General features: G+C 49.1%; 1 protein-coding gene across 8 annotated transcripts in view; it reads right to left on the bottom strand.

The window, feature by feature from the left end:
- Positions 1 to 27,534, bottom strand: part of PC (pyruvate carboxylase) — a 129,091-nt gene that overhangs the window by 86,324 nt on the left and 15,233 nt on the right. For 7 of the 8 annotated variants that reach the window (XM_039319002.1, XM_039318998.1, XM_039319005.1 and 4 more), the window contains 6 exons: positions 8,436 to 8,571; positions 8,004 to 8,188; positions 5,876 to 6,041; positions 1,412 to 1,557; positions 1,006 to 1,123; positions 353 to 504 (listed from right to left, as the gene is read on the bottom strand). In XM_039319002.1, coding sequence (XP_039174936.1) covers positions 353 to 504; positions 1,006 to 1,123; positions 1,412 to 1,557; positions 5,876 to 6,041; positions 8,004 to 8,188; positions 8,436 to 8,571 — 903 coding nt within the window. Of the gene's footprint in view, positions 1 to 352; positions 505 to 1,005; positions 1,124 to 1,411; positions 1,558 to 5,875; positions 6,042 to 8,003; positions 8,189 to 8,435; positions 8,572 to 14,598; positions 14,860 to 27,534 lie in introns of those variants that run through there. The other variant, XM_039319004.1, reaches the window with a different exon arrangement.

Genomic DNA, 27,534 nt, shown 5'->3' with positions numbered 1-27,534 from the left:
TTTTCCTCTTTTTCTAGCTGGCCTACAGCAGCTCAGAATAATATTGGCAGTTAGGGAGGAAAGGAAGAGAAAGGCAGGGCTGCAGTTTGCTGAGAGCAATTTGTACAGAAAGGGTCCGAGCTGGCCATGAAAATTCTTCCATGGCCATCTCAAGCCCCTGAGCAGCTTTTACCAAACTGACCCAGGAAAGCTGATCTCCTGCTCCCTGTCCAAAAAGGCCAAGCTGAGCAGGAGAAAGACTGGGGGATCCCATCCCTTTGCTCAGGGGCACCATAGCCTCTAGCTGGGGACTCCCTTGCTAACCCCCGGAGCCCCCACTCCCCAGATGGCTGGGCCGCTTGCAGTCCCTCACCTGCTTGGCTAGGCGGACGGCGTCAGCAGTGAGCTTAGAGCGCAGCTGGGAGTCGAGGTGGGCGGCTGGGGCGATTTCCACCACTTTCTGGTGCCGTCGCTGGATGGAACAGTCCCTCTCGTACAGGTGCACCACATTCCCATGCTGGTCCCCTGCCAAGGAGGAGGAGAAACCGGGCCAAAGATGAAGCTGGGCCAAGGTGGAGGCTCCCTCCCCATCTGGGACGGGACAAGCCAGCTGTGCTAAGCGGGCAGCCTCTCTGCACTGGAAATGCTTCCTTGGCAGGCTGGGCCCTCCTGACGTGCACACAGGAACTGTCTGTATCGAGGGAGGAATTCCCTGCCACACACCACAATCTCTTCTTTTCCTAAAAGCTTGACAGTCACTCAAATTATTAAACTCATAAATTATCTGGCCAATATATTTCTTTAGTCAGAAGAGTTATTTAGCATAATTAATTTATTTACTTTTCTAGTCAATGACCATAATAAACATGTTACGTTTCTTTCAATTAAATTGTTTCAGCAAAATTAATCTTCTTTTTATATAATTTATAATAAAATATCTATTTTTCCATCCATCTTTCTCAGATTACCAAAATCATCTCTCACTGCTACCCTCCAGACAAAGAGGGGGCATATTTTGTTCCATACCCAAAATCTGGACTTCGATGTGTCTTGGCTTCTCCACGAACTTCTCCACAAAGAGCGCACCATTGCCAAAAGCAGAAAGGGCCTCGGAGAACGCCCGGGTGTAGTTCTCTTCCAGCTCCTGCCCAGAAAAAAAGGGGATCCGGCTTGACACCCCATCCTCAACCCAAGCCCTCCTGTCCCCAGCTAGGGATGCCCCCCAACAGGGGACAGGAAAGGAGCCTCCTCAAAGATTGCATTATTTTTGGCAACCAGGTGTCACCGACAAATCCTCTCAACATGGAATCCCCTTCGATTAGCTTTGTGGGTGCTTCTGACACAAATATGGACGGCCTTCCCTGCCGTAACCTGCTTGGGCCCAGCTTCTTCCCTGAGTTCAAGGCCCCACAAGCCGAGCCACGTGCCCGACCTCGTAGCTGCGCACAACCCTCATGCCCCGTCCTCCTCCGCCATAAGCAGCCTTGAAGATGATGGGGAAGCCGTACGCCTGCGAGAACTCCTGTGCCTCGCTCAGAGAGGAGATGGGGGCGTCTGTCCCGGGAACCACAGGCACTCCTGAGGAGCAAAGAGGAGTCCCACTGAGCCCCACTCGGCAGCACCTGGATTGTGTCCCGACGCCAGACTGGGAGCCCCGACTGGATGTGTCAGGGGTGGAGGATTAAGGAACAGCTGTCCCCAAGGCCTCTGCCCAGGCCTGTCCCATCCAACTGTCTCCCGGAACTGTCCTTCAGAAGGAGCAGAAGAGGTAAGGGAACATGGAGTTGATCTTGAGGAAGGTGTAAGAAAGGAACTAAGAATCACATACAAGGCCGGCATCCTTAGTAAGGAAAGTTAGCAGAACCCTGAAAGCCTCTCCAGGTTCCTCCCTCTCCTCTCTTATATTAAACCAAACCAAGGTGAGATTAGGAGGAGTTTCTTTCTCCAGACTGCCGTCCTCCGAGGCCCCCTTAACCGCTCTCTCGTACCTTTCCAAGGTCAGCTCTACAGCGATTAGCTGGAGCACTGATCAGCAGTCCAAAAAAGTGGTCACCTCTAGCCAAAGCTTGAGACCTCAGAATGAAGAGGATCCTGAACAAGCCCTGCCCTGATCTGCCAAAATGGGGACTCATGTGGTTCCTGTTCTCTGAATTTTATTGCCGGGGGTCCAGAGCACCTCAGCTCCAACAAGATGCTGAACTCCTACCGGAAATCAGCAAACTCGCCGCAGGAAGGATCAGTTTCAAGGCTGCTGCCTCCCCAAGTCACCTGTCCTGCAGGCTAATCCTGCCCAGACCCCTTAAGCATTCCTCATGCAGCTCTTTCCTCACCTTGGGAGACCTCCTCTGAACTTGCTCCAGTTTGTTACAGCGCTGTCCTTACTGAACACCGATGTCTGGAACCTGGCTCCAGACTCCAAATGACCATAAGATAGTAGAAGTACAGTTGCATACCACCATTTGCACAAGAGCAACATGAATGAAAGGGAGCTTAATAAACCATCATGGGTGAAAATGCTGTAGTCTTCAGCCAACGTGGATTAAAACAGAAACAGTCTGCAAGATGCCCAAATCAGCAAATATTAGCAGATGTCATCGAAGTTGTATTTTGAGTGCGCAGGAGAGGTTAGAAGCCGTTAAATAGCAGATGTGGGGGGGAAAACGAAGTATTGGCAGGGAGGGAAAGAGGCAGCAGCATGCTACCCTCTGTACAAGAGTACCATTCCCGGTGAAAGGAGGATGTTAGGAATAACTAGGCATGATCAAGGACAAGTTTATTCATTTCCTGAATCAACCTTATTTATTTCTAAAAAGCTATGCAGGAAATGTGATATAATGATGCTATAACCATCTTAATCAAAGGTTTGCCAACTGGGGTCTTTTCCTCAAAGAGAACAGCTCTTTGAACATATAATCTTCAGCTGCTAGGTTTATTATAGTTAATCCCTATTTAAGGGAGGGAGGGAGGGAGGGAGGGAGGGAGGGAGGGAGGATGGAAGGAAGGAAGGAGTCGGGGAGGGGGGGAGGGAACTTGGTTGGAAAGACAACTTGATTGGAAATGCCCCAGTTCGAAGGAGGGCTGTCGGGGCTGGGCAAAGCCCAGGATCGCCACGAGCAGCTACAGCTGATTGGCGCTTCTGCGGGGTTATGGGGATATAAAAGAAGGGAAGAGAAGAGAGGATATAAAAGGGTGGAGAAAAGAGAGGATATAAAAGAAAGGAAGAGAAGAGGATATAAAAGAAGGAGAGAAGAGAGGATATAAAAGAAGGAGAAAAGAGGATATAAAAGAAGGGGGAGAGGATATAAGAAAGAGGGGAGAGAAGAGAAGATATAAAAGAAGGAGGGGAGAGAAGAGAATATAAAAGAGGGATGAGAGAAGAGGTGAGTCCGGTTTCTCCATTGACTTAGTTTGTCAGAAGATTGCAAAAGGAGATCACATGATCCTGGCATACTGTGACCATCATAAATATGAATCAGTTGCCAAGCATCCAAATGTAGATTGACCCTGGGGATGCTGCAACAGTCGTAAGTGTGAAAAACAGTAATGTCACTTTTTTCAGTACTGTTGTAACTTTGAACAGTTCACTAAGCGAACTGTTGTAAGTCGAGGACTACTTGTATTTTATCACTTTTTTCGGTCATCAAGTTTTTGACACCTTGCTAGGTGACTGGTGGTGTTCAAATATTGCCATATCCTAAAACTGGTACATCTGTGAAAAGGTTGAAAAGCCCTGCTCTAGAGCACCTGTTTCAGTCTTCAAAGGGGGATGATTTCACGTTTGAGACCAATTACACCTGAAAGCCAGGCAGGACGGTGACCTTAGCTGCAATATTGGCTTTAGCTTCCCATATAAGCCTCCTATACAGTTGTCTGCAAGATGGTCAGCTTGAGGTTGATACTGGCCAAAAGTCTGGAATGGACAATACAGCAGGCAGGTTGTTGGTATTTCAAAAAGGAGGCATGACTGTACGTTCCAGTGCTTCAGAGCAGGCCTGTCCTTCTCTGCAATGGCAGTAGACTTATATACAGCTTCATAGTGCTTTACAGCACTTTCTAAGTGGTCTACACAGTCAGCATACTTCCCCCAACAATCTGGGTTCTCATTTTACTGACATGGGAAGGATGGAAGGTTCAGTCAACCTTGAGCTGATTAGAATTGAACTGCCAAACTGCTGGCAGGCTGCAGGCAGCAGAATTAGCCTGCAGTACTGCATTCTAACCACTGCACCACCACAGCTCATCAACAGCCCCACTTCAGGAGATATTCTCCCCACCACCCCTACCACCCCAGTGTTCTTCTGAAAAGGGGATAAAATTTCAACATATTTTGGGCCCCCAGTGACTGGCAATGGACCCTTCTATGGTGGTTCCTTATTTTGGGTGCATCAAGAATAAACCACGTCAAAACAACCTGAGCTGCTTTTTAATAGGACAACTAATTTCACTGACCATGGGAATAAAAATGCACCACTAGCCTGATTCTCCCAAAGCAATTGCAAAGTTTCCTGCAAGATTTAGAGAAGGTGAAAAGATATGGATTGTTCTTCAGCCTCTCTGTTCAAAATGGGGAAATTGTTGAGTGGTATGCTGCAGGGGCCCTTCCTTGGCCCTGTGCAGTTCAAGATATTTATACATGACTGGGATGAGAGGGTAGAAAGGGAAATTGGCTGATGAGGCAGCAAATATGGCTGAATGGCAGAATCATCCCTCCCCCTCTCTTCTGAGTATCTCAAAAATAGGGGTGACATGATAGCAGTATTCCAGTATCTGAGGTGCTGCCACAAAGAAGAGGGGGTCAAATTATTCTCCAACGTACCAGAGGGCAGGACAAAACACAATGGTTGGAAACCTGGAATTAAGAAAAAATTTCCTAACAGTGAGGACAATTAATCAGTGGTTAATTGGTTGCTTGCTTTCAGAAATTGTGGGTATTCCATCACTGGAGGTTTTTAAGAAGAGACTCATTTGTCTGAGATGGTATAGGTTTTCCTGCCTGAGTGGGGGGGGGGTGGACTAGAAGACCTCCAAGGTCCCGTCCAGTTCTATTCTAAATCACACTGCATCCAGTCTGGGCCCTCCGTTTAGGAAGGCCATGTCCAGAAGAGAGAAACAAAGATGAAGAGGGGCCTGGAGAAGTGACTGCTGCCTTTGAGGATCTACAGGGCTGTCATGTAGAATGCAAGGCAGATTCCTTGCTCAGAGCTGCTTTAAAGAACAGACCAGGAAATAAAAATATAAAAGCAAAGTGCAATGGATGCCTCAGGAGTTGCTGGAATTCCTTTGCTGGAGGCATGAACAAAGGCTGGGTGGGTTCCTCCACCAGGCTGGAATTGGACTAGATGCTCTCTTGGTCCCTTTCAACCATTAGTTTCTAGAATTTAAGACTGCAAGTTTCATAGAACATAGAGAATTAGCTACTGTAACATTGTTTTTAATTTTGAGTGTACTCTGGGAAACTGGAATAAAGTTAAAAGGGTATAAATGGGAGGGGGTATATATGGGATGAGGACAGATCTGACTTCTCCAGAATGGTCCAAGGCATCAATGTCTGCCTGTTTGTTAGAACTCTCTTGTATCCACCTGGACTAGAGATAAAGCTGGTCCCTCAGAACTCCAAGTAAGAAAGAAGTTTAAAGTTGCATGTAAGAAGGCAGGAAATTCCGTCCAAAGGGAAAGAGGCTTATCTCTCTTGAGCAAGCAAGGTAGAACTCTAGATTAGTTTGGAAAGGGCTACTGGACTTCTGAACGGGAGAGCCAGTTTCCTAGGAATGAAACCATAAGAAGTGATTGTTTTACTGTCTTAATCGATGGACTGCAATAAGCCATCTCTCTGGGCTTCTTGGGGAACTGAGTTGGTCACTGTATAACAGCTTGCTGGGGGAGGCAAACCTCTTACCGGCAGAAATAGCAATGGCACGGGCCTCCACCTTGTCACCCATCTTCCGCACCACTTCAGGACAGGGTCCAATGAAGCGCACCCCGGCTTCTAGGCAGGCCTGGGCGAAGTCAGCTCGCTCGGAGAGGAAGCCGTAGCCGGGATGGATCGCATCCACCGCATTCTCCTGGAAAAAGCAGGAAGCGCTGGAAATCTTTGCTCTCTCAAGCAAAGCAGCCCTGCGGTTTGTAAATTGGACAGGCTGTTTATTTAGAAAAACTACTTGCTGTTTCTCTCCTGCAAACGTGTCTAAAAGATCAAAAATATACATAAAAACACCTCCTGCAGGTACTGGTTTAAACATCTACTGAACTAAAACTTAACTTTATGCTGAAAATCTTTGTGCAGAGACACATACTTAAAATAGATTATTTTCAACGTCTTGAATGCAAGATCATCCGTGTTAACCACATCTGCTTGCACAACAGGGGTTGATCTCTCCCTTTGCAGGCACCCTTGGCCTGTCCCGGAAGGGCCCCCAATGCTCCAGAGAGGATTTAGAGGGAGAATCTCAGGAGGACCTCTGTCTGTCCCAAGTACAGACCAAACGCTTCACCAAAAGCCATCAGCGGAGAGGAAAAGCAAAGTCCGCTCAGGCTTCTACTAGAGCAGAGAAACCACCAAGGAGCAGGAGCCGAGTGGCCAGGGGACCCAGCTCTTTGCTTTGCCCACTTTTCTTAATGCTCCTGCCTGTGCAGCTGTTGGGAAATGGGCTACTTGTGGAGGAGGCCAAGGCCCACTGGATTAGAAATGTCTCTCCCGGCGGTCAGTCTGTAACTCGGAACTAGAGAAAATAACCTGGGAAGCAGCTTGTCTTTTTAAGGGCGAGCAAGAACCTTTGCATCCAGCGCATACGATTCCCACTGTGACCCACCAGGACCTGGCGCAAACAGTACCATGTTAGGTGTAGGGAAAGTGAGGTCAGCGTGTGCTCACGTTTGGACATGCTGGGTCAATTTGACCCTGGGTCAATTTTAGCTCAATCTTTAATCCCAAATAGGCCTACTGCTTGCTAGTCTCTTATCTTTTTTTCACTTGACTAAAATTCCTTCGTGTTAGCAGAAATCTGCAGTGAAAAGAGGACTGCTTCTCATATAAATCTTTTACAGCCACATGACTTCCTTTTTACAAGGAATAAATGGCTGCAATCCTCTGCCATCGCTATCAGTAGACACAGAAATATTGAACCTCTCATAACAATAGGAAGATGTAAAACAAGAAAAGAAAATGTGTTGACATCTTGGCAAAAAATTCATAGATTCTCTACCAAGACGCTTCCAAGCAGTTTGAAGATGCCATAGCAATGGATTCCTCTGCTGGGAAGGAGGTTGGACTAGATGCTCTCCAAGATCCCTTCCAACTCTTATATTTGACTCTAGGTCAACAAGAGTTCAGGATGTTTGGAATTTTGTCCTTTGTCGAATGAGAATTTGGCGCTTCCTCAGATAACAAGGCCCTGAGCCATGTAGGTGTTGAAGGCTGATAAGCAACATCTGAAACAGCACCCAGCAGCTTTTGGGAGCCAACCTCAGGGAGCAGAGGCCTCACAGGCCATGAGGAGACCTGCCCAGAACTGATCACCCTGCCAAATTTTGAACCAGCAGCAGATTTTGTGTAGCCTTCAAGGGCAGCCCCATATAATTGCTATTGTCTAAATGCAAGGTGACCGGGGTGAAAAATTTCCAGTCCAGTATCAGGCAGAACTGACCACACAGGATGGATCTCCTCAAAGGCCTTCCTGGCTGCAGCTGCCCCCTCCCTCTCAAGGAGCAGTGAACAGTCTAGGAAGAGCTCCAGATGTGCAGCAGCCCCAAATAAGGAAACACAACCCCATCTGGAACCAAATCTCAGAAGTCTCCCAGAAAGAGGATCCAGGATGTCTTGCTAGCGCTGATCCAGGCATCGCTTCGCCAGTCTGAGGTCAAGACATACAAATGAGTATCACACCAATTTACAATTTCAGGACCCCAAACTGAAGGATGGCTTCCTCTGGCCACTGGGCTCCTTGTGGGCACCCTATGGGAATACCTGCTTGTCTTTAGCCAGCCAGGTCAGAGGTGGAGCGCACTGGGCCTTTTTGCCTTCTCACCTTAGCGACTTTGATGATGTCAGGAATGTGCAGATAGGCCTGAACTGGGGGAAGGCCGCGACCGATCAGATACGCCTCATCCGCCTTCTGTCGATGCATCTGCCCTATGTCCTGCTCGGAATAGACCGCCACTGTCCGGATGCCCAGCTCCGTGCAGGCTCGGAAGACCCGGATTGCGATCTCCCCTGGAATTCATGAGCGTTAATATACAGGAAATGAGAGGGCTATCGGCTTTTAGAAAAGCATTTGGGATCAGAGTCAAAGAAACCCAAATTGGCCAGCCAGATTGTTTAAGAGTTTTTGTCTACTGTTTGTTCCAGGCCGATGAGGCAGCTCCTTCTAAAAATGTCTCTGAAAAAACAGCCCGACCAAGCGCTTTGGGGGGGGGGCAGAAGCAGCTCCCAGCGATCCCACTTCCTAAGCCCTGCTCACCTCGGTTGGCTACCATCACCTTCTGGATTGGCTTGTATTCCACATGTGGGGTGCTCAGGAAGGCAGCGGGGTGGCGGAAGAGATGTCGGAGGGCCAGGAAGGGCACCCTGCCCTTGGCACAAGGCAGCTGCAGCATCTGCGGGCAAAGAAAGGGAGATCAGCCAGTGCTGCTGTTGGGCCCTCAGTTGCAGCCCATTCCAAGATGCAACTGCCGGGGGTGGGTGCGGTGGGGACTCCAGGCTCATGGGAGCACCGGGTGAGCCGCTTTTAAGTGAGCACACTCCTCTTTTCAGGTAAGTAAATCCTGAGAGGCTCATCCAGGGTGAGTCCCACAGACTCTTCTCCCATCACAGGTTCAGGAGCAACACGGCATCGCTGGTTCCCAGGCGGAAAATGAAAGGCAGAGAAAGCAGCGTGGCTGCCGCTCATCCTTGGTTGCCTCTTTTCAGGTTCTCTTTGCTGCTTCCAGGACTATAATAACCAACTCAGGCTTCAAGCGAGGGGGGGTTGGCCTGTTGAAAGGAACTGGGGTGGGGGATCTGTGAGAGAAGCCCCTCCCACACTGGACTGCCTCCGTATTCTAGTGGTGTCCAGAGGTCCGGACGGGTCCCTGGAGAGCCGGGCACTCGGCCTCTGAGGCTGGGAAAGCCTGAAGTGGATGGGCCAGGCTGGCCTCCAAAATTGTAATGTTTGCCCTGCAGGTTTCATGTCCCCTCACTCAAAATGGCAGGAAATCATGTCGCCCCCACCCTGTAGACAAGGAGAGTTAGGAATACCAAGGGGTTGTGTACAAATAGGTGAAAAGCAGAGAAAACAACTTTGTTCTTGAGCTTCTAATTAAAAGTTGCAATACTACAAGAATATAGGAAAATAGGCGGCGGGGGCGGGAGGGTTAGAGAAACTCCTGTTTTCATGACATCCATGTGTTTCTACAAATAAATAAACTCCTTAGCTACCGACCTGCATTAGAGCATTCTGCTTTATTTGACGGTGAGTATATAAAATGTATTTAAATACGGATCTTGGTTAGCTCAGTAATTCCGTAGCAGAGGAAGCAAATCAATAGTGGCCTATGGTCTGTTCAGATTTTCTCTCGAATCCCTGCTCTGGGTTGACTGGCTGAACCTCCCAAGGCCCGTCCCATCCCTTCCTGGATCTGGTGCGCAGGACGGGGAGGGGGGGCTCCAAAACCAGGGAGGGGTTGATTGGTGCTGCTTTGCAAGCCTCTGCCTCTTTCCAAATTAGCAAGATTAAGCTATGCAGGAAAGCGAGCATGCAAATTAGCACTACTTGGATAATTTATTTCATGACACAGAATCTGCCTTTCCTTGGCACAGAACTTGAATTACAGAGCTTGAATTGACTCAAGCTAAGAATATCTTAAATGCAATATAAATAAAATGTTTTCTAGAACTTGCAGATGGGGCATAAAAATACTATCAGCTAAAAAAACCAAGAGACTCGTTTAACTTGATTGTTGAATTGTTTACATTTTTGCTATACACTGAACTATAAACTATCCAATATGGATTCACAGAAAATGCTACAGTGATAAGAACAGTAACAACAACAACAACAACAACTAGGAGTAGTTGTAGTAGTAGCAGCTAAAAAGGAGATGCTCAGAGCAGACTTGCAAATAGTTGGGAAGAAGGGAACTAAGGTAGTGACGTGAAGGGTTTGCTAACAACCTGAAAGCAGGAATACACACAAAGAGGAAAGTGGGCAGACGTCCATGGATGGGAACAATACAAATAGGTTCCTGGGTGTAGCTAAAGCAAAGGACCAACAGTCCAAGAGCAGCTGCTCAGTGGATGTGACCAAATTCTAGCCAGCAGGGAGGAAAAAGGGCAGCTATTCCACGCCTGTTTCAGTTAGGTGTTGTTCTCCCGAAAGGCAGAGAAGAAAAGGCAGAAGAAGAAGAAAGAAGATGCAGAGAAGAACGAAGGGAGAGCAGTGAGACTGAGCGAAACACCGCCTCTTGATGCTCTGGTTGAGATCCTTAAGTACTGCCTCCTGAGAAAGTGGAGAAATACTGGGTGACTGGAGGAAGAAAAGAAATGCTGTTGATCTTCTAATAGCTTAAAAGACAAATAATAATTTATATGGTCTTGTTAGGACAGAGAAATAGGCCAAACATAATAGAGTGAAATTTTATCTAGGCCACAAAAACGAAGGGCAGACACACAGAACCAGGAAAATCACGACTGATTGTACATTAAATGAGTGTGGGTTGTGGCTGCAAAAACAAAACAAAATAAGGCGATTTTGGTGGCATCCACTAAGGCAGTTGTTTCTACATCATGGGAGGGAATCAGTTGTTTCACATGACTCTAGTTGGGGAAAGACATCTTGAGGGCTACTTCCGATTCAGGGCGCCAGATGTGGAGGAAGGTTCTAGAAAGCTGGAAGACGTGCGAAGGCCACCAGAAAGCCAGTCCTCTCCAGGGAGGTCGAAGGAGGCAGGTGTTGCAAAAACAAACCAGGAGAACATGAAAAGAGACCCCCCAAGCCCGAGAGAGACCGGACGGTCAGGCAGAGGACAGGACAGTGGACTGAGGGATGGGAAGGCGGATTCTGATTAAATATTGAGGAGGGTGATGGGAAGAGCCGGTGGGCCCAGGAGAAATTGTGGATCCCAGTTCATTGGGTCTGCACTGACCACCCATTTGGACTCCTCCAAGACTGATATGGTGCCTTCCGACAGAGCCGCTCTCTTTGCTCCCCCACTCCTGTCCAGCCACCGCAGCGCCCACTCCCTTCTTGGGCCACTCCGGTGCTCTCCAGCTTGACCCCCACTCACTCTGAATGCCCAGAGGCAAGAAAACAGGTCCGGGATGCCCAGGGATGCCATCTGGACAGGCACCCTTTCATGGCAAGGCCCCCACCCCGTCTTGGAAACAATCTGAGGCCACGTTGTATCATCTGGTCACTTGCTTTGGCTGCTCTAGGCCAGTGGTTCTTAACCTTTTTGAACGAATCGCCCCCTTGAGCTAATGAGGAAGTTGTCATCGCCCCCCTCCCCCAACATCACCTCTCAATCACAACAGAGGAAAGAATTCTTCCATTTATGCAAACACTTTTTTTGTTTTCTTTAAAATTATTCATCAGGACATATCGATGCAAATAATTTATTTCCAGTCTTTTCCCCATATCTCCCATATTCTGACCAATGGCGCGCCCCTGTATGGGTAGAGGATGCTGTGCAACACGCATGAAGATAAGCGATGCGTCTTCACATATGTACGGCGTTCTGTACTGAAGGAACATTTGAAAACACAATTCAATCCACTAATAGTGAGCAATCTGATGTTTTTGTACGAGAGATATACAGCCATTCACTGTACGAAAAAGTCTCAAAAGTGTCCCCAAAACTTCTCGCTCTATCACCCCCATATTGCCCCCTTTTCGTTCTGTCGCCCCTACGTTGCCCCTTTTTCTTCCATGGCCCCCCTGAAAAATGAAATCACCCCCTGGGGGGCAATATCGCCCAGGTCAAGAACCACTGCTCTAGGCAATCAAGCTGCCAATCAAGCCTCGCTAAGCCTTCACCAGCCTGGTGGCCAAGAGAGGCCTCTGAGGCTATGGGATGCCAGGCAGGTGGCAAGCCGGCTCGGGGCCGGACCCTCCTTATGGAATGTTCCAGGGAGGCAGCCCCAGCTTTTTGAAATGGATGGAGACAGATATGGCTGTGTCTGGCTGGGCAAACGTAGCACCCCACGACCCTCTGAGAAAACAGTGTGACCCCTGTAATGGCTGTCCTCCCCCGGGCATTTGCGTCTCATCAGCCCTTCAGAGTCCAAGGGACCCAACAGCAGCCCACTGAGGGACACACACATTTGAATTTCTGCAGATCTCAACGTGTTTACATTAGTTGCAGTCTCTCTAAACAATGCCAACCTGCTTTTTTTTTCAACAGAATTGCTAGTTTAACTTACCACAAGAATGAAGTGGAATCAGTACCCTGACTTCAACAAAGCATTGCATAAACTCTCCCACAAGAGTCGGACACAGAACACCCCAAACTCTAAAACAGACCGCATCACCTTCAGGAAAGACCTGCACATTCATTCACCCGTCCAGATCGCCAAGCTGAGGAGTCGGGGCACAAACTGTGCCCACAGAAGAGACTTACTGTCTCGGACCAGAGTCTGAGTAGTCTGGAGGCATGAGGTGGGCAGCCCCTCACCAAGCCTGGTGCAAAGGTCTCTGGCCAAAGCACAGCACAGAGTTTGATTGCGAGGCTGAACTAGTTGGCTAAGGGCTTTGCACTGTGAGAAATTGGGGAGTCGCTGAACTCTAAGTTCACTAAGTCAAAAGGGCTTTTTGAGCACTTCTTTAAATACATTCAAAATAAAGAATTAAGAAAGAGAAAGAAAAGGATCACAGCTATTCAACGAAATTAACAAAATGTTAATTGGTAACTAAAACAGGCAGAACTGCTCAGCTCCTATCTTGGTTTAGTCTTCTCCCGCAAAAAGCACGTGTCCACCAGACAATAGGAAGAGCCCGATGAAAGGGCAGGATTGAGGCTTCAGATAGCAAGGTACGCCCATTTCAGAGCCAGATAAACTGCAATAAATACTGAAGGAACTGGCTAATCTTTGTGTACTTTGTATACTGTCTTTGAGAAATTTGGGAGAATGTAGGAAGGACCAGGTTGCTTAAAGGAATCAAATGCAGCCCCCACCATCCAAAAAAAGGGAGAGATTGTAGCCAATGGATGCAGGGGGGCTTCTTCAAAGAGTTTCTTTTATCTCGCTTGATCAACAAACCCTTCCCCAAATCCCCATTTCTGTAGAACGGTTAAAATTACTCCTTCAGCTGGAATCATCCTGCACAAGCGCACTGCCTCTATCGCAAGTCTTTTAAAAAGTGTGTATACCACCCAACTCTTAACTACTTGGGTTGGCTCCCAAGTAACAGAAACTTGACAGGAATGAAAAAAGAAGCAGAAACCCGCAGTCCACAGGGGTTTCACGCACTCTTGCCTCAAATACCTTCAAAGCAATGGCGGAGGGGGAGGGCATTGGAAGCTGGGGGAAGCCTCGTTGGAAGACAGGCCCCGGGGCAAAGCAGGCAGGCTTCCAGAGTCCCCACAGATGACACTGTTTAATCAGAGGAACCCGGGGCACGCCAACCTGGCCAGATTCAGCCAGCGGGCAGATATTATTGCAGCCAAGGGTCCCTCGAGTAAGCAGACCTTATGCCAGGAAGGCTTCACGTGGAACGACTGGCAAGCTGCCAAGTAGTGCAATCCATGTTGTACTACTGCATTGTGGATCAATTGGAATTTCTGGGTAGTCTTCAAGAGCAGGACCATGTAGAGTATCTTGCAGTAAAGCCACGACGTAACCAGGACATGAGTGACTGCCTGAAGGGACTCCTGATCAAGCAGGAGCATTAAAAAGTAGCACCTGATTACCCCCAAGATAGAGGTGCATTTATCTTCACACCAGAGTTCTCCAATGATCTTTGGAGCCACCACCACGTTTGTCCCTTTCCAGCCAACCCACTGCTGAGCCTGCCTTGTCTTCTTTACCTCTAAGACCTCGGGGCTCTGCCAAAGTGGCCAGGGTCTGCCTGGTGTGGTTAGAAATTGCCATCCGGAACAAGGTCCCTCCACTCCCTAGCCCCTCTGAAGGCCAGTTGTGAGCACAAAGAGGGGGCTGTTGGCTCTGCTGAAATGCCAAGGTGCAAGCACACATGGACGGAATCACCTAGGATCACCAAAATCAGACTAGCAGCAAGAATGGTCTGTTCACACCCGTTAGCTGAGCAGAGCCTCCACATTCTAAGCCAGCCGATCTCCAAGTGGGCAAGGAGGACAAAGAAGAACAGCTGCCCACTGCCTGGATTTTTCTTGCAGGGCACATGGACCAACATCTGTTTCCAAAATAAAGCAACGCAATTGTCTATGGAGATTCTCCATCATCCAGGTCATGGTTGTCCCACAGGTGCTGTTCAAAAGGCAACTGGACTTTCTTGGCTTTTTCCTTGAAAATGTTTTGCTTCTCATCCAAGAAGCTTCTTCAGATCAGTTTTTCAGAGAACTGAAGAAGCTTCTTGGATGAGAAGCAAAACATTTTCAAGGAAAAAGCCAAGAAAGCCAGTTGCCTTTTGAACAGCACCTCTGGGATAAAGCAGCCCAAGTTTAACGTACCCTGAGATGCTGTGCAGGATGAGCAGTGGCTCCGGGAAAATCTGGCTTTCGGCTTCAGCCTCCCAGTCCTTTCAGAGCAGGGCTGTCCCTCCGCTTGTCAGAAGAGCTGGAGAAGTGCCTGAACTTTGGAAGCCATTGCCCAATAGATAAATAGACGCTGATTCCTGCAAGAGGCGGTCCAGCATCAGCCAGTCAAAGGGGAAAGTTGGAGAAGGAATGGGGAACCAGGCTGTCAGGGGAGATGGGTAAGCAACTCCTACTCATCCAACCTAGTCTGCGTGGGGGAGGGAGGGAGGATCTGTCACCCTCCAAGCTTTTGGGGATTCAAGATAAGCACCCCGTGTCTGTCCCTTTCATGGAGACTCCTCCGGAAAGCGTGTAAGATCCTTGTAATGTGCAGCCCTGTCTGCCCTCTTGTGTCCTAAACCAGTGGTGGCAAACTTATGGCACGGGTGCCAGAGGCGGCACTCAGAGCCCTCTCTGTGGGCACATGTGCCATCGCCCCAGTCCTAGGCCTTCAGCTGGATTTTATAAAACCTTTTCGCTTTAGGCCTCCGCCGCCGTGCACAAAAAAAAAGAAAGGTTCAATCAGTCAATTTCAACTTCTCGCAGGGAAAAAAAAAGATCTCGCAAAGTTGGAATTGATTGATTGAACTTTTTAGTCCCATCCAGTCTGTGGTTACCACTGCAGCCACGCCCACCCAATGGGCCATGCCCACCCAATGGGCCACACCCACCTGGCGCTCGACGATGCATAAGTGGGTTTTCGGTTGCAGTTTGGACACTCAATCTCTAAAAGGTTCGCCATCACTGTCCTAAGCCAACTATGAAAAATCTCTCAGTGCCTTTCATGCTTGGGAGCCAAGGTGATGGCAGATAAAGTTTCCAGACTCTCCTCTCCTATGGAAGCTCCCCCAGTCATTTCTCCTCAGCCAAATCTATTACCCAGGACTGACATGGGGGAAAACAGGACTAGAGAGCACTATGGATGTCAATGCTATAAACATTGGATGTTCCCGCTCTGACAACTGATGAAAATTGCAGTCATTTTCTCTTTGCTTTTAACACGTTTCTTCTGGTGTTTAGAAATCAGGTGCAGAAGTGGGGGGTGGGTGGGATGAAAGCTCAAGCTCAGCTAGCCATAATAATAGTTCTGCTTTGTGGGAACCCAAGGATGAGCTGATAATAGTTTGGCAGGCTGGGGAACTGGGGAGAAAGCCCACGTTTTAGGCTAACTGGAGAATGTGATTCATGACAGCTCATTGAGGGTGGGAACTGCACTTTGTTCTGCACTGTTACTTTGTATCCGGGGGAAGGGAATTTAGTTTTGGGGTTCAACTATGTAGTGCCAATACTTTGTTTCCTGAATAAAATGTTCTTTGAGGAAGAATTTTGCCTTGAAGTTCTTTTGATGGGTTTCATCTATTGGTACCATGACATGTATGCTACCTTGAGCTCCTGAAGGAAAGACGGGAAAATCAATCAGCCAAGGACTAAAGGAGCCAATGGTCCATAGAGGAAGATTCAGATGAGGTATGTGCAGTCCCAGAACCTCAGACCCAGAATCCCAAATCAGGGGACTCCATGTCTTTGCTGGTTAGCTCAGTGGGAGGCTCCAGAACACATTTAGCAATCATTAAAGGATCAGATAAAGCAGCCCCCAAATTTAGCCTGCTCCTCCTGGGGTGGCGAGTCCTTCTAGCTTTCATGAAATGATGCTCTGCTTTCCCACCCAGAGCCCCCCATCGAGGAGGAGGAGGAGGAGAAGGCTCAGTGCACGGACAGGAAGAGCTCAATCCAGCTGCAGCTGAGCACCAGGAGCACATTCAAGAGAAGGACTGAATTTGGGGCACAAGACTTTGGGGGAGGGGGTGCCTACCTTGGACTATCTGAGAGGAGAAAAAAATGAGGCGGACTCTTGCCGATGACGCAGAGCCATCAGACCTCCTCACTCCCTGACTGACGGTTGTACAGCCTATCTTAAAACAGCTACTTCCCCAGGGCCAGAAGGAGCACATCAGGCATCTTGGGCAAGACACAGCAGGGGAGAGGGGCGACTCCTGCACTGCCACTCTTTGCCAAGCAGCCTTTCACCCCGAGACTGACCAAGCCCTCCACACTCTGCTCTGATGTTGGCTCAGATTTTTAAGTCTAAAAACTCGGAAAGGCTGAGAGAACAAACTGCTGAAGCTCAGCAAGAATTTTTTTAAAGCTCTCTGGGGGGAATGGTCCATGGAGCAGCTGTGCAACTGTGTTAATAGAAAGGGGCTGCTGCAGTGATGTCAGAAAAGGAGGACCAGTGCAAGTCTGAACCAGCTCAGTTTCCCAGCAGAGCAGCAGCCATGCTCACACCCCTCTGGCCAGCTAGATCCCAAGCAGTAGTGGAGGCCTCCCAGCATCTGAAACCAGCTCCCAGACCTGCACCTCCGGCAGTTTCACTCTGGCACATGGGGGAGATCCAGGGTATCCTGCACGGCAGCTCCAGTTGAGGATCGCAGGGCCCTTCGGCTCCGTTTGTCCAGAAAGAACCATCCAATGGCCTTGGAAGACGGCCTCTGATGGGCTCTCTCAAGACACGCCCGGCCAGCCACAAAGCAGGCGCAGGAACCCAGTACTTGCCGGCACCCAAGATGGATCTACTGGTACTGGGAGGGCAGGATCACAAGCAGGGCCTCCTGAGCTAATCCCAGCCAGCATTACCACATTAACCATCTACCGGGATATCTAAGTTAGCTCATCTCATGGCTTGCAGTTAGTGGTGGGATTCAAATAGGGGAACAAACAGTTCTCTGTGTGGATGCTGCTTCCAGAAGTCCATTCTGGGCCTGGCCAACAAAAAAATTAGCTACCGGTTCTGCTGAAGTGGTGCGAACCGGCTGAATCCCACCACTGCTTACAGTGCTGAGTGGGGCATTCTGGGAGTTGAAGTCCACAGATCTTAGGAGTTGCTGAGGTTGAACTGCCTCTCAATAAAAGTTCATTTAGGGGCAATGCCTATTTCAAGAGTTCTGTTTTCTTGGGAGGATTAGTTGAGGCAGGACCTATATTTTTCCTTAATTGCTCCACCTGCCCCCCCCCCATTCCAGAGGATAATGGAGGGAAGGATCAGTGCCCCAGTGGTGTGTGTGTCTGTGTGGGTAATAAACTCCTACCCTCTTCCCTCCCAGCTGCAACCGGAGACCCTGGCTGGCCGAGGAGGAAGCAAAGAAAATGCAGAAATAGCTCACTTGAGGAAACACAGCAATTTTTTTATTGATGACTTTGCTGCTAAGAATTGTACCAAATGCTTTGCACAATCTACCTAGGAAGCCGGCTGCAGGATTTTTCTAAGAATAAACAAATGGCAAAGAGTGACACGGCTGTGTTTGATGGATGCAGCTTCAGCAGGAAAAGCAACTGAAAGGATGGAGAGACAAGAGCCACCCAACCTTGCTTCGGACTTTCCTGGAAGCGGCTTCCATCCTCAGGGCAGGCCAATTGCCTCACCTGGTTAATCCCTGCTCTTCGCAAATCAGGAATGCAGGGGGGGGGAGAAGGTTTCCCTTTTCCTTTCTACCAGCTTTGGCTTAATGATCCACCAGTGTTTGCAGGGTGAGAGTCCAGCTGCAATTGAGCCTTTCAACAGGGAGGTTCAAGGCCGACCCCAGCAGCATTTCAGCCATCAAAAACTGAGCAGGCTCACCCTGAGGCCCACTGACCTGGGGCAGAGAGGCTGCTTCCGGCACGGACCCCCCTCAGGCTAGAGATAATGCTGGGTAAAGACCCAGGAAAGTGCAGGGGGGCAGAATGGGCAGGGACCCTGCTTCCCAGGTTGAAAACAAGGGACTTTGGCCACATCCTGACAGAGAGGCTGTGCTGGGCCAGATCGAAGGAGAGTTTCGACAGCAGCGCTTCTGTCCCTGGCAGGATCTCCAGGAAGGGATCTCCTCTGTTTGCCCCCCTCCTTCCAAGCCAATGCGCATGGGGGGGGCTACACCCTCACCCTTACCAAATCCTGCTGGTTGCTCAGCTGCTCCTTCCTCTGTTGAAGAGCAAACCCTCCCCAGGTGCTGAAGGGAAACACCTTCCTGAAGGACTTGTGGGCTTCCAGTCTCTCTTCCTGTCCGGTTGCAGGGCCTTTCCTTTTCACCCAAGGCTGCAGCAACCGTTCTCTGCCAGGAATCAGGCCAAGGAGAGTCCTCTCCCAGGGGGCACAACCAAGGCTGTTCCTTCTCAGCTATAACCTGAGGGCGCCTGCAAGGGAAGAACCTGTTTCTAAGCCCAACTTGCCCTGTTTGAAAGCCAAAGCAAAGGCTGCCCTTCCTTCTCGAGAAAGCAATTCTGCAGACAGTTGTTGGCTGATGTGGGGCTCCTTCACGCCCCACCAGAAGCCAAAGGGGATGGAAGCTCCCCTGCCAGTCCCCTCACGCTCTCCATGCACTCCAGGGGGGCCAACTGTGCTTGGGCGACAGGAGCCGGTCCCTCGCCATCTCTGGGGCAGCCCTGCAGGCCAAATTCAGCCCATAGACCTTGTGTTTGATATGTCTGCCCTATGTGATGACCCAGCTCTCTGGAGAAGGCCCAGGTGCTGGGAAGATGGGAGGAAGAAAAAAATGACCAGCTGCAGGATGGACAGACTCAGTACAGTGGCCATGGAAGACCTAAAGGGCCAGGCTGGGCAGAGATACAGTGGGGAAAATCTACCCATGTGGCTGCTAAAATTCCATAACAACTCAATGGCGCAGAACCAATCAATCATTTCTAGGTAAGTAGGTAGATAGGTAGGAGAGAGAGAGAGAGAGAGAGAGAGAGAGAGAGAGAGAGAGAGAGAGAGAGAGAGAGAGAGAGATACTGTAGATAGATAGATAGACAGACAGACAGACAGACATTCAGTGCTTTTTTTGTAAAAAAAAAAAAAAGTGCCAAAACTCACTCATGTCATATAACCCACCTTGCCTAACAAGGTTCCATCCAAAAAAGGTGCCGGACCAGCTGTTCTCAACCTGTGGGTCGCGACCCTTTTGGGGGTCGCACGAGCCTTTCACAGGGGTCGCCTAAGACCATCGAAAAACACATATTTCTGATAGTCTTAGGCAGGGCTTGTCAACCGCCTTCTCTCCGCCCCCCCCCGCTCCACCTCACTTGTTTGTGGAAAATATGCTGCTTGGCGGCAATCTGCACAAACCCTACCAAATGTGCCCTGTAGGGGGCGCATGAAGAGCGCAGGCGCAGAGCAAGGCCCCACCCTCCCCAGAGACTCATTGTGCAGCAACCGGATTGACTTCTTCTCGTGCACGCAGATCAGCGAAGGGGAAGCCCCGCAGCACCCAAATCCTGCGCCCGTCAGCTGGCGACTCCCGAACTTGCGCTTGTCAGCCGGGAGGTCTGGCGACAGCCGCTGGTCTCCTTTGCCACCCCGCCCGTCCTGGGGCTTCTGCTAACTTAGCAAGCGGCTTGTTTTCTGGCGAAGCTGAGCAAGTGAGCTGAGCGGAGCTCTCCTCTGCCTCTGGCAGCCTGTCCCCCTCCCCTTGTCCCTTCCTGGGCACGGGGGGGGGGGGAGGAAGGAAGGGACGAAGGAAGGGACAATGAGAGAGGGAAGGAAGGAAGGAAGGAAGAGGGAGGGGAAAGAAGGAAGGGACAATGAGAAAGAGGAAGGGAAGGAGGAAGGGACTAAGGGAGATGAAGGAAAGGAAGGAAAGAAGGAAGGAAGGGACAATGGGAGAGGGAGGGAAGGAGGAAGAGACTAAGAGGGAGGTGAAGGAAAGGAAGAAAAGAAGGAAGGAAGGGACAAGGGGAGAGAAGGGAGGGAAGGAAGGCAGGCACTTACCCCAATCCCATCCCAGAGACCCCCAGATTCCCCCCCACAGGCACTCTGCAACCTGAGTGATCAGCTGGCCACGCCCCCTGGATCATGTGACCCTGGGACACTGTGAAAGTCATAAGTATGAGTCAGTTGTCAAGCATCCGAATGTAAATCACATGACCCTGGGGATGCTGCAACAATCATAAGTGTGAAAAATGATCATAATTCGCTTTTTCAGTGCTGTTGTAACTTCAAACAGTCACTAAGCGAATTGTTGTAAGTCGAGGACTACCTATACTTTCCCATTTTTCCTTTTTTTTTTTTTTTTTGGTCAAGTTTTTGATACCCCCCCGGCCAGCTGGATGGGGGGTTGAGGGTCACCACAACATGAAGAACTGTATTAAAGGCTCGCGGCATTAGGAAGGTTGAGAACCACTGATATAGACGGTGCTTTTTTGTAAGAAAAAAGGTGCCGGAACTCACATCTTGTTAATCTTTTATTAAAAATATATATACAGTTCTTAGCAGGACCGGTGGTTGAGAAGTAATTAGTAATTTTTTTCATTTTTAAATTTGGGGTCACACTTTTACACTAAAAATTAAAAAAAGATATTCAATTCACCAACGATTTTTTAAAATAAATTATTTACATGTCGCGCATAGTTAATCACTGTCCACACACCCACACATATCAGTTGTGTAACGAAACATAACAGTCTCTGCCCACAGTAAACACTCAGTGCATGACCACATGACCAATCACAAGCCGAGCAATGCCACAAGCCGAGCAGCGCCATCACAACCAACACGGACGAAGTACGCATGCATCGGACTCGACACATAAGCAGCCCGCATGCACCGTTTTAATGATTTCGCCACCGACCTGCTTCACTTGACAGGGCAATTCAAGTCCATGTGGACCAAACATCAAATTTACTTTTAAAACTTTGAAAAATCTGTCAAAAAAAGGTGCCGGAACTCCATTCCGATGTGTTCTATGACAAATAAAGCACTGGATATAGATATATAGATATATAGACAGATATAGATATAGATATAGAAATATATACACATACCAGTAAGTAGTCTTGACATGAGCATTTCAAATACATTTTAGTAATGTATTTGAAATTTAAAAAGTAATGTTTTTACTTTAAACTAGTAGACTAAACTAGTAGACCAGAGAAATGCAGTGGACATAGTACACCTAGATTTCAGTCAGGCATTTGACAACCTACTCCTTGGTGAGCTAGAAAAAGATGGAACAGACAACATCACCACCAGATGGATCTGTAGCTGGCTGGCAATCCGTACTCAACGAGTAGTCCTCAATGGCACTACATTCACATGGAGAGAAGTAAGCAGTGGGGTACCACAAGGTTCCGTCTTAGGCCCAGCACTCTTCAATATCTTCATAAACGACTTAGACGAGGGAATTGAAGGGGAACTCATGAAATTTGCAGATTTGACACTAAACTGGCAGGAGCAATCAACACCCCAGAAGACAAACTCAGGATCCAAAAACATCTTGACAAACTCAACTAATGGGCCCTATCCAACAAAATGAGTTTCAGTCTGGAGAAAAGCAAAGTCTTACACTTAGGCAGGAAAAACCAAAGGCACAAATTCAGATTGGGCGAGACCTGGCTTGGAGGCAGTAACTTTGAGAGGGACCTTGGAGTCCTAGGGGACGGTCACTTGACCATGAGCCAGCAGTGTGCAGCAGGCATGCTTTAAGCTTTGAGATTTTGAGAAAGATGGTAATCCTTTAATGAAACTTTTCTGTACAATTATCTTTCTTTTCAGGATTTGTTCTTTTTGATTAAAAACTGAAAATCCCAAGATAAATGGAAATTAAAATTGGGGTTCAGATTAGGGTAGTACTGGGAGGGTATAACCTTTTAGCCAGTGATCTGCTTTGTCAAATACTATTTTGAAGACAAAATATATTATGGCTGCAGCATTCCCACAATCTGCCAAAGATTTGTACTTGACAATTTTTATGTCAACCCAGAACCCTATAAATATTGTGCAAGAAAAGCTTTGCCTCAGGGAAGCTAGAACTTCCTTTATGAACTTGCTCCAAATGAACAATACCTTTGAAAAAAAGAAAATAATAGGTCTTGAAGGAAGCCAGAAAGACAATGGTGTGATATCAAGCATGCTTGATCAAAGACCTCTTCAACGTTTTCTGACTTTTAAATTCCCTGCTATGCCTGGCCAGGAAGAAAACCATCTTATTCCCTACAAACGTGTAAGAAATAATACTGCAGTAAATTCAAAACCTTTATTCCTGCCCAGGTAGGTACAGGCTTCAGAAGCCATTTCTACATCGGGACTCTAGTCTGGCTCTCCACTGCCCTCTTGTGGCACGTGGGGCACCACTGATTCTGAGACAATAGATCCTCCCCCGCCAGCTGTTTGGGCCCTTCCCAACCTGCAGGGACAGCAAGAGAAAGCAAAAGGCGAGGCCAGGAGAGGCCTCCTTGCGGTGAAGACCTGGAAGCGGCAGCCTCCCGTTGGGAAGGAACGCATCCTTGGGCACAGGCCTGGCCCCTGACTGCTTTTCAAGGCACGGCCTGTGATGCAGAGACAGAAGGCCTGGCAATCGAACACATGCTGTGATCTGCCAGCAGTGCCCAGCTCTGTGCGAAAAGGAACTGGATTAATCAGACCTCAGAAAAACATTAGGGGAGCATTTCCTCTCCCAGAGGAACATTACCGCTGTCCCTAAAAGGAATTTCACCACGAAAGCCCTGCAGTTCCTGAGGGGGGCGTTTTAGGTAACCCAGGGTGCTCATGCCCGGGAGCGCCCAGGGGCCGGGAGCTCATTTTTCCCTGGAAAGAGGCTTCCAGAGATGCGCCTGTCAATCCCACCTGAGTCCCCGCAAGATGTCTTCTGTGCTCCACCACAGGCCTCTGTGGCCAGCCTCACTGCCCTGTGTGACTCCTAGGGGAAGGGGAAGCTGCCTGTTTCCCCCAAGCCCAATCCACAGAACTGCAAGCAAGAGTAAGAGAGGCTATACCGGAAAGCATTGAGGGAACCAGACGAAGCCTGCCCAGCCCCTGGACCCTCACTAGCAGCCCCTTCTGAAAACCAGGCAGCCAAGGGGCTGGAATGCTCCAGAGGCCTTTCAGAACAGCCACCTAAATGCCAAAACTTATAGACAGGAAACACTTTGGTGCAAGCCGTCCAAATCTTCCGGATGTTCTCCTGGAGGAAAAAGAAGCGGTACTGAGACCTCAGTCACTTTGGGGAGCAGCAGAGGCCAGGGCGGCCTTCCCAAATTCTCTGCCCCAGCAGCAGGCACTCTTCTTGGCTGGCCCTGCCCCGTACCAGCTCTGGATCCCCAAGGGGGCGACACCCTTGGTTATCTGCCAAGCGGCAAGATCTGGCCAACACTGGGCAGAAAGGGAGAGGAGGGGGATCAACCTCTGCTGTTTGCGACCACTGGCGTCCCCTGCTACATCCGGGAGGAATATTTGGGAGGAAAGGATGGGGTGCTCCAGCATTCCCTCCTTCTGGGTTTCTAGATTATTTCAGGAGATGTTTTATGGAGCCTGAACAGCCTGAACCAATTTCAGTGTCAAAAATATACATGCAGCCCACATCACTCATTCCTTTTGTCGTCAGTTTATCTTTTGATCAAAGCCACAGAGGGGCAGGGAGCCTCTAGAAACCTTTGCTCAAAGAATTTGCTCAGCTCAGGGTTTCCCTGTGTTTCTGCTTCTTTGTATCCTGCCTTTATTGTTTCTGCAAACAATTCAAGGCTGCCAACGTATCTAAGACTCCTCCCTCCCATGTTCCCCACCGTATATTGTATCGGCAGAGCCTTTATCACCAAGCCACGGCCAATGGCCATCTTGTGCCATTGCTGCCAAAGACAGGCAGGATCCGTTCACAAAGTTTCCCTTGGACAGAGAGGGAAGCCAGACGGGCAAAGAGCTTTCAGCTCTTGGAACATTCGTTCGGCTTGGCTAAAGCCTTGCTTGCAGGAAAGACTTTCCTTCTTATGCGCACGCGCACAGACGCACAGACGCACACACACTCCCACTGGCCCAACACTTTGTAGGCTCTGGCACTTGCCTTTGGGTCTCTTTGCCATAACCACCAGGATGGGAGGAGGGCAGAGCAGCATGTTCCCAAATCAGCCACCTCTGATGCACTGCAGGGCACAGCAGCCTCTGGAGGGAGGCAGGAGACACCAGAAGTGCAAGTCTGCACTTCCAGGAAGGGGGTCAGCCTCCCTTCAGATATGGGCTTGGAGCCGTCTCAGTAGCAAAGGAAATCCCAAAACGGCAGCCCCTCAGCAGTTCACCTGTCCAGCAGCCTCAGCAACCAGAGGCCTCCCTGCTCCACCCCAGATATCACCTGTCATCCCCCCTCCCGCAGAGACACGTAATGCCGTGCTCGCTAATAAATGCCCCCCCTTCAAGGTTCCTCCTCCCTGCCCTCCGAAACGGAGATGCCATGGAAGTTGGCTTACCAGCCGTTTCAGGAGGGCAAAGTTGAGCCTGTTATGATGGAAGAGGGGCAGAAGAAGGCTACTTTTGTTGGGGGAGATGGATATTGTCCTGCTCTTGGAACCCAGGAAGAGCCCCTGGCTGTGCTGCTTTTGTTCCTCTCAAGAGGATGCCCACTTCAGCCGCCAGGAAATTCACCCACCAAAGGGAAAAATGCCCAAGCAGCAGAGGGGGACCGACTAGCTCAGCCTTGGGAATGAGCCAGCTGGCGTCACTGGCCTGGAGGTTTTTTACCAGGCAGCCGATGGGGACACTCAAGAGACGAGGCCCACAGAGCGAAGGCCATGTGACTGGTTGCCACCAGACAGTGTATTTACAGCAGCCTCATTTTGGTGCTTTTAATATATCGTGTATTACGCCTTATCTTTTGTTTACCAGCCAGAGTTAGTTACACTGGCAGACTGTGGGCCACAAAAATTAAAGGAGAGTGACGTAAACAAACAGAGGGCAGTTCTCTCCCTTCTCTGTCCAGTCTGGAGAATCCTGTTTGCCAGAGGCCAAAATCTCCAAAGCAGAACTGCCAGGGGCTGCAAAAAGCACTCATCAGCTGCTCTCGTACCAGCATCCTCCTTGTCTACAAGCGGCTTTTCTGCAGGATGCAGATGAATATCTAGAGATGGGAGTGCGCCAAGGGAAATTTCCAAAGCAAAGGCATGAGGACACGCAGCATTTTAAAGAAAACATTCTTTCCTTTTGGGCTGCTGTTCCTCCATCTCAAGAGCGGAATTGCCTCTGGGGGTCAAAAGGGGCAACACACCAGAGCGGAATAACAAACCACTGCTGGAGCTCTACAGTTCTGGGGGGGCAAGGGGGTGCCACCTGGGGCTCTGAGTTGCCACCAGCTTCCTAATCTCAGGCTGAGGGGGACATTATGGACAGTAGCTAATCTGGGCTTCTGGCGTACGAGCAAAAGAGAAGAACGAATTGACGTCTCACCCAGTAATCCCAGGAGATATTTTGCAATTATTTGCATAAACTGAAAAGTAGCTTTTCTGATAAGGAGGAAGACTGAAGTCCATGGCCACCATCTCCAACGACAGCAGTATAACTGAAAGAAGGACTGGCTCCTGGACCTGTGCCGACTGGAGAAGGCGCCCTGGAGAAGGTCTTCCAAGCAGCAAGCGCCTGTCCCGCAGGGGCCCAGCCTGGGCCCTTCTCCTGGCCCCTCCTCCCGAGGCCTGCAGAAAGGTCTACCCGGGAGGGCAGCTGTGCATCCTGCCTTAGCTCCGCCTTTCCAAACAGAGCCAAGGCTGGTTATGTAACCTCCTTGCGGAGAGTTAGGAACATGTCACACAAAAAAATTCTGCCAAACTATCCAAGCTCCCCTGAAACTGCCCAGGGGTCTATTCATTTGCTCATTTGCTCATTCATTCATTCATTCATTCATTCATTCATTCATTCATAAAATATATTTGCTGCCCATCTCGTATCCAATGACTCTGGGCAGGTTACAGCATAAAAACACTGAAAGACATTAAAATCATCAATTGCAAAAAACACAGCAAATAAAAACATTTAAGAGATAAAATTATGGACACAAGATGGCAAAGAGGGTGGTCAGACACACTGGGGGAGGAGGGAGGGGGAGTTGAATTTTAATTAATCAACCCCCTGCAGTGTGAAGCTCCCCTATTGGGTCCCCAAGGCATCTGGCAGAGCCAGGCCTTGAGGCTCTTCGGAAAGGTCAGGAGGGTAGGAGCCCATCTCACCTCAGCTGCTCATCCCATACGTGGGCAGCCACTCTGATAGTTAGGACTGCAATGCTGTTGCTAACTGGCCAAGTATCTCAGCTGCTCTGCCTGATTTTTTGGATGTTTTTATTGCTTTAAAATGTTTTAGTGTTTAATTGTTAATATGTTTTTTGAATTGTAAGCTGCCCAGAGCCATTGACTAAGATGGGCAGCTATAGAAATTGAATAAATAAACAAAACCAGCAATTGAAAAATATGTTTTGTTCAAAAGGAACTGGCGGAATATAAAGGGAGAAAACTGTGTGGATTAAACAGATCACAGGTTTAATTAAGGTGTTACCTTAGGTGAAAGAAGCAGCCCTGTGTTGGACCACCCAACCAAGAAGAGGTGGACGATGACTTCAAAAGCAGCTTTCAAAGGGGCCTGGAGCTGAAATGGTGGGAGATTTCGGTTCCTCACATTTGTTGGGAGTCCAGCTCAGCCAACCTTTCCAGGAAAATTCTGCCTCGTTTCACAACTTTCTCCCCCTGCCCCGAGGATGAAGACAGACACAAGAGGATCAAGCTACCTTTCATACAGCCAGAGGGGAAGACTCGGTAGACATGGTGGGGACTTTGGAGCAAGCGATGATTTTTGGCCTTTAAGGGAAACAAAGGGCCCAAGAGGGTTTGTCCTTCTCCTTCTAATCCATACCAGCTTTGTGATAAGGGGGAACATTCCCACTGCTGAGCCCCCACCTTGCCAGTTGGCAGCTTGCCAGCCCCCCAGAGAGCGGAAGGCACAGAAGTCAGAGTCCGTCTGGAAGCCCATATTTTCCCTCATCTTTTCTTTCCATTGCAAGAAAAGCCGCCAACCTCTCAAGTGGCCTTGGTGTGACTAAGAGGTGGGGACGGGGAATCTGAAGAGGAGGAGCCTCCACTTAGGAACTCTACCTAGAT

The sequence above is a fragment of the Crotalus tigris genome, unplaced genomic scaffold (genome assembly GCF_016545835.1).
Source record: "Crotalus tigris isolate CLP2741 ecotype Arizona unplaced genomic scaffold, ASM1654583v1 scf7180000021817.203328, whole genome shotgun sequence".
Lineage (NCBI taxonomy): Eukaryota > Metazoa > Chordata > Lepidosauria > Squamata > Viperidae > Crotalus > Crotalus tigris.
This window is presented reverse-complemented; position numbering and strand designations above follow the sequence as displayed.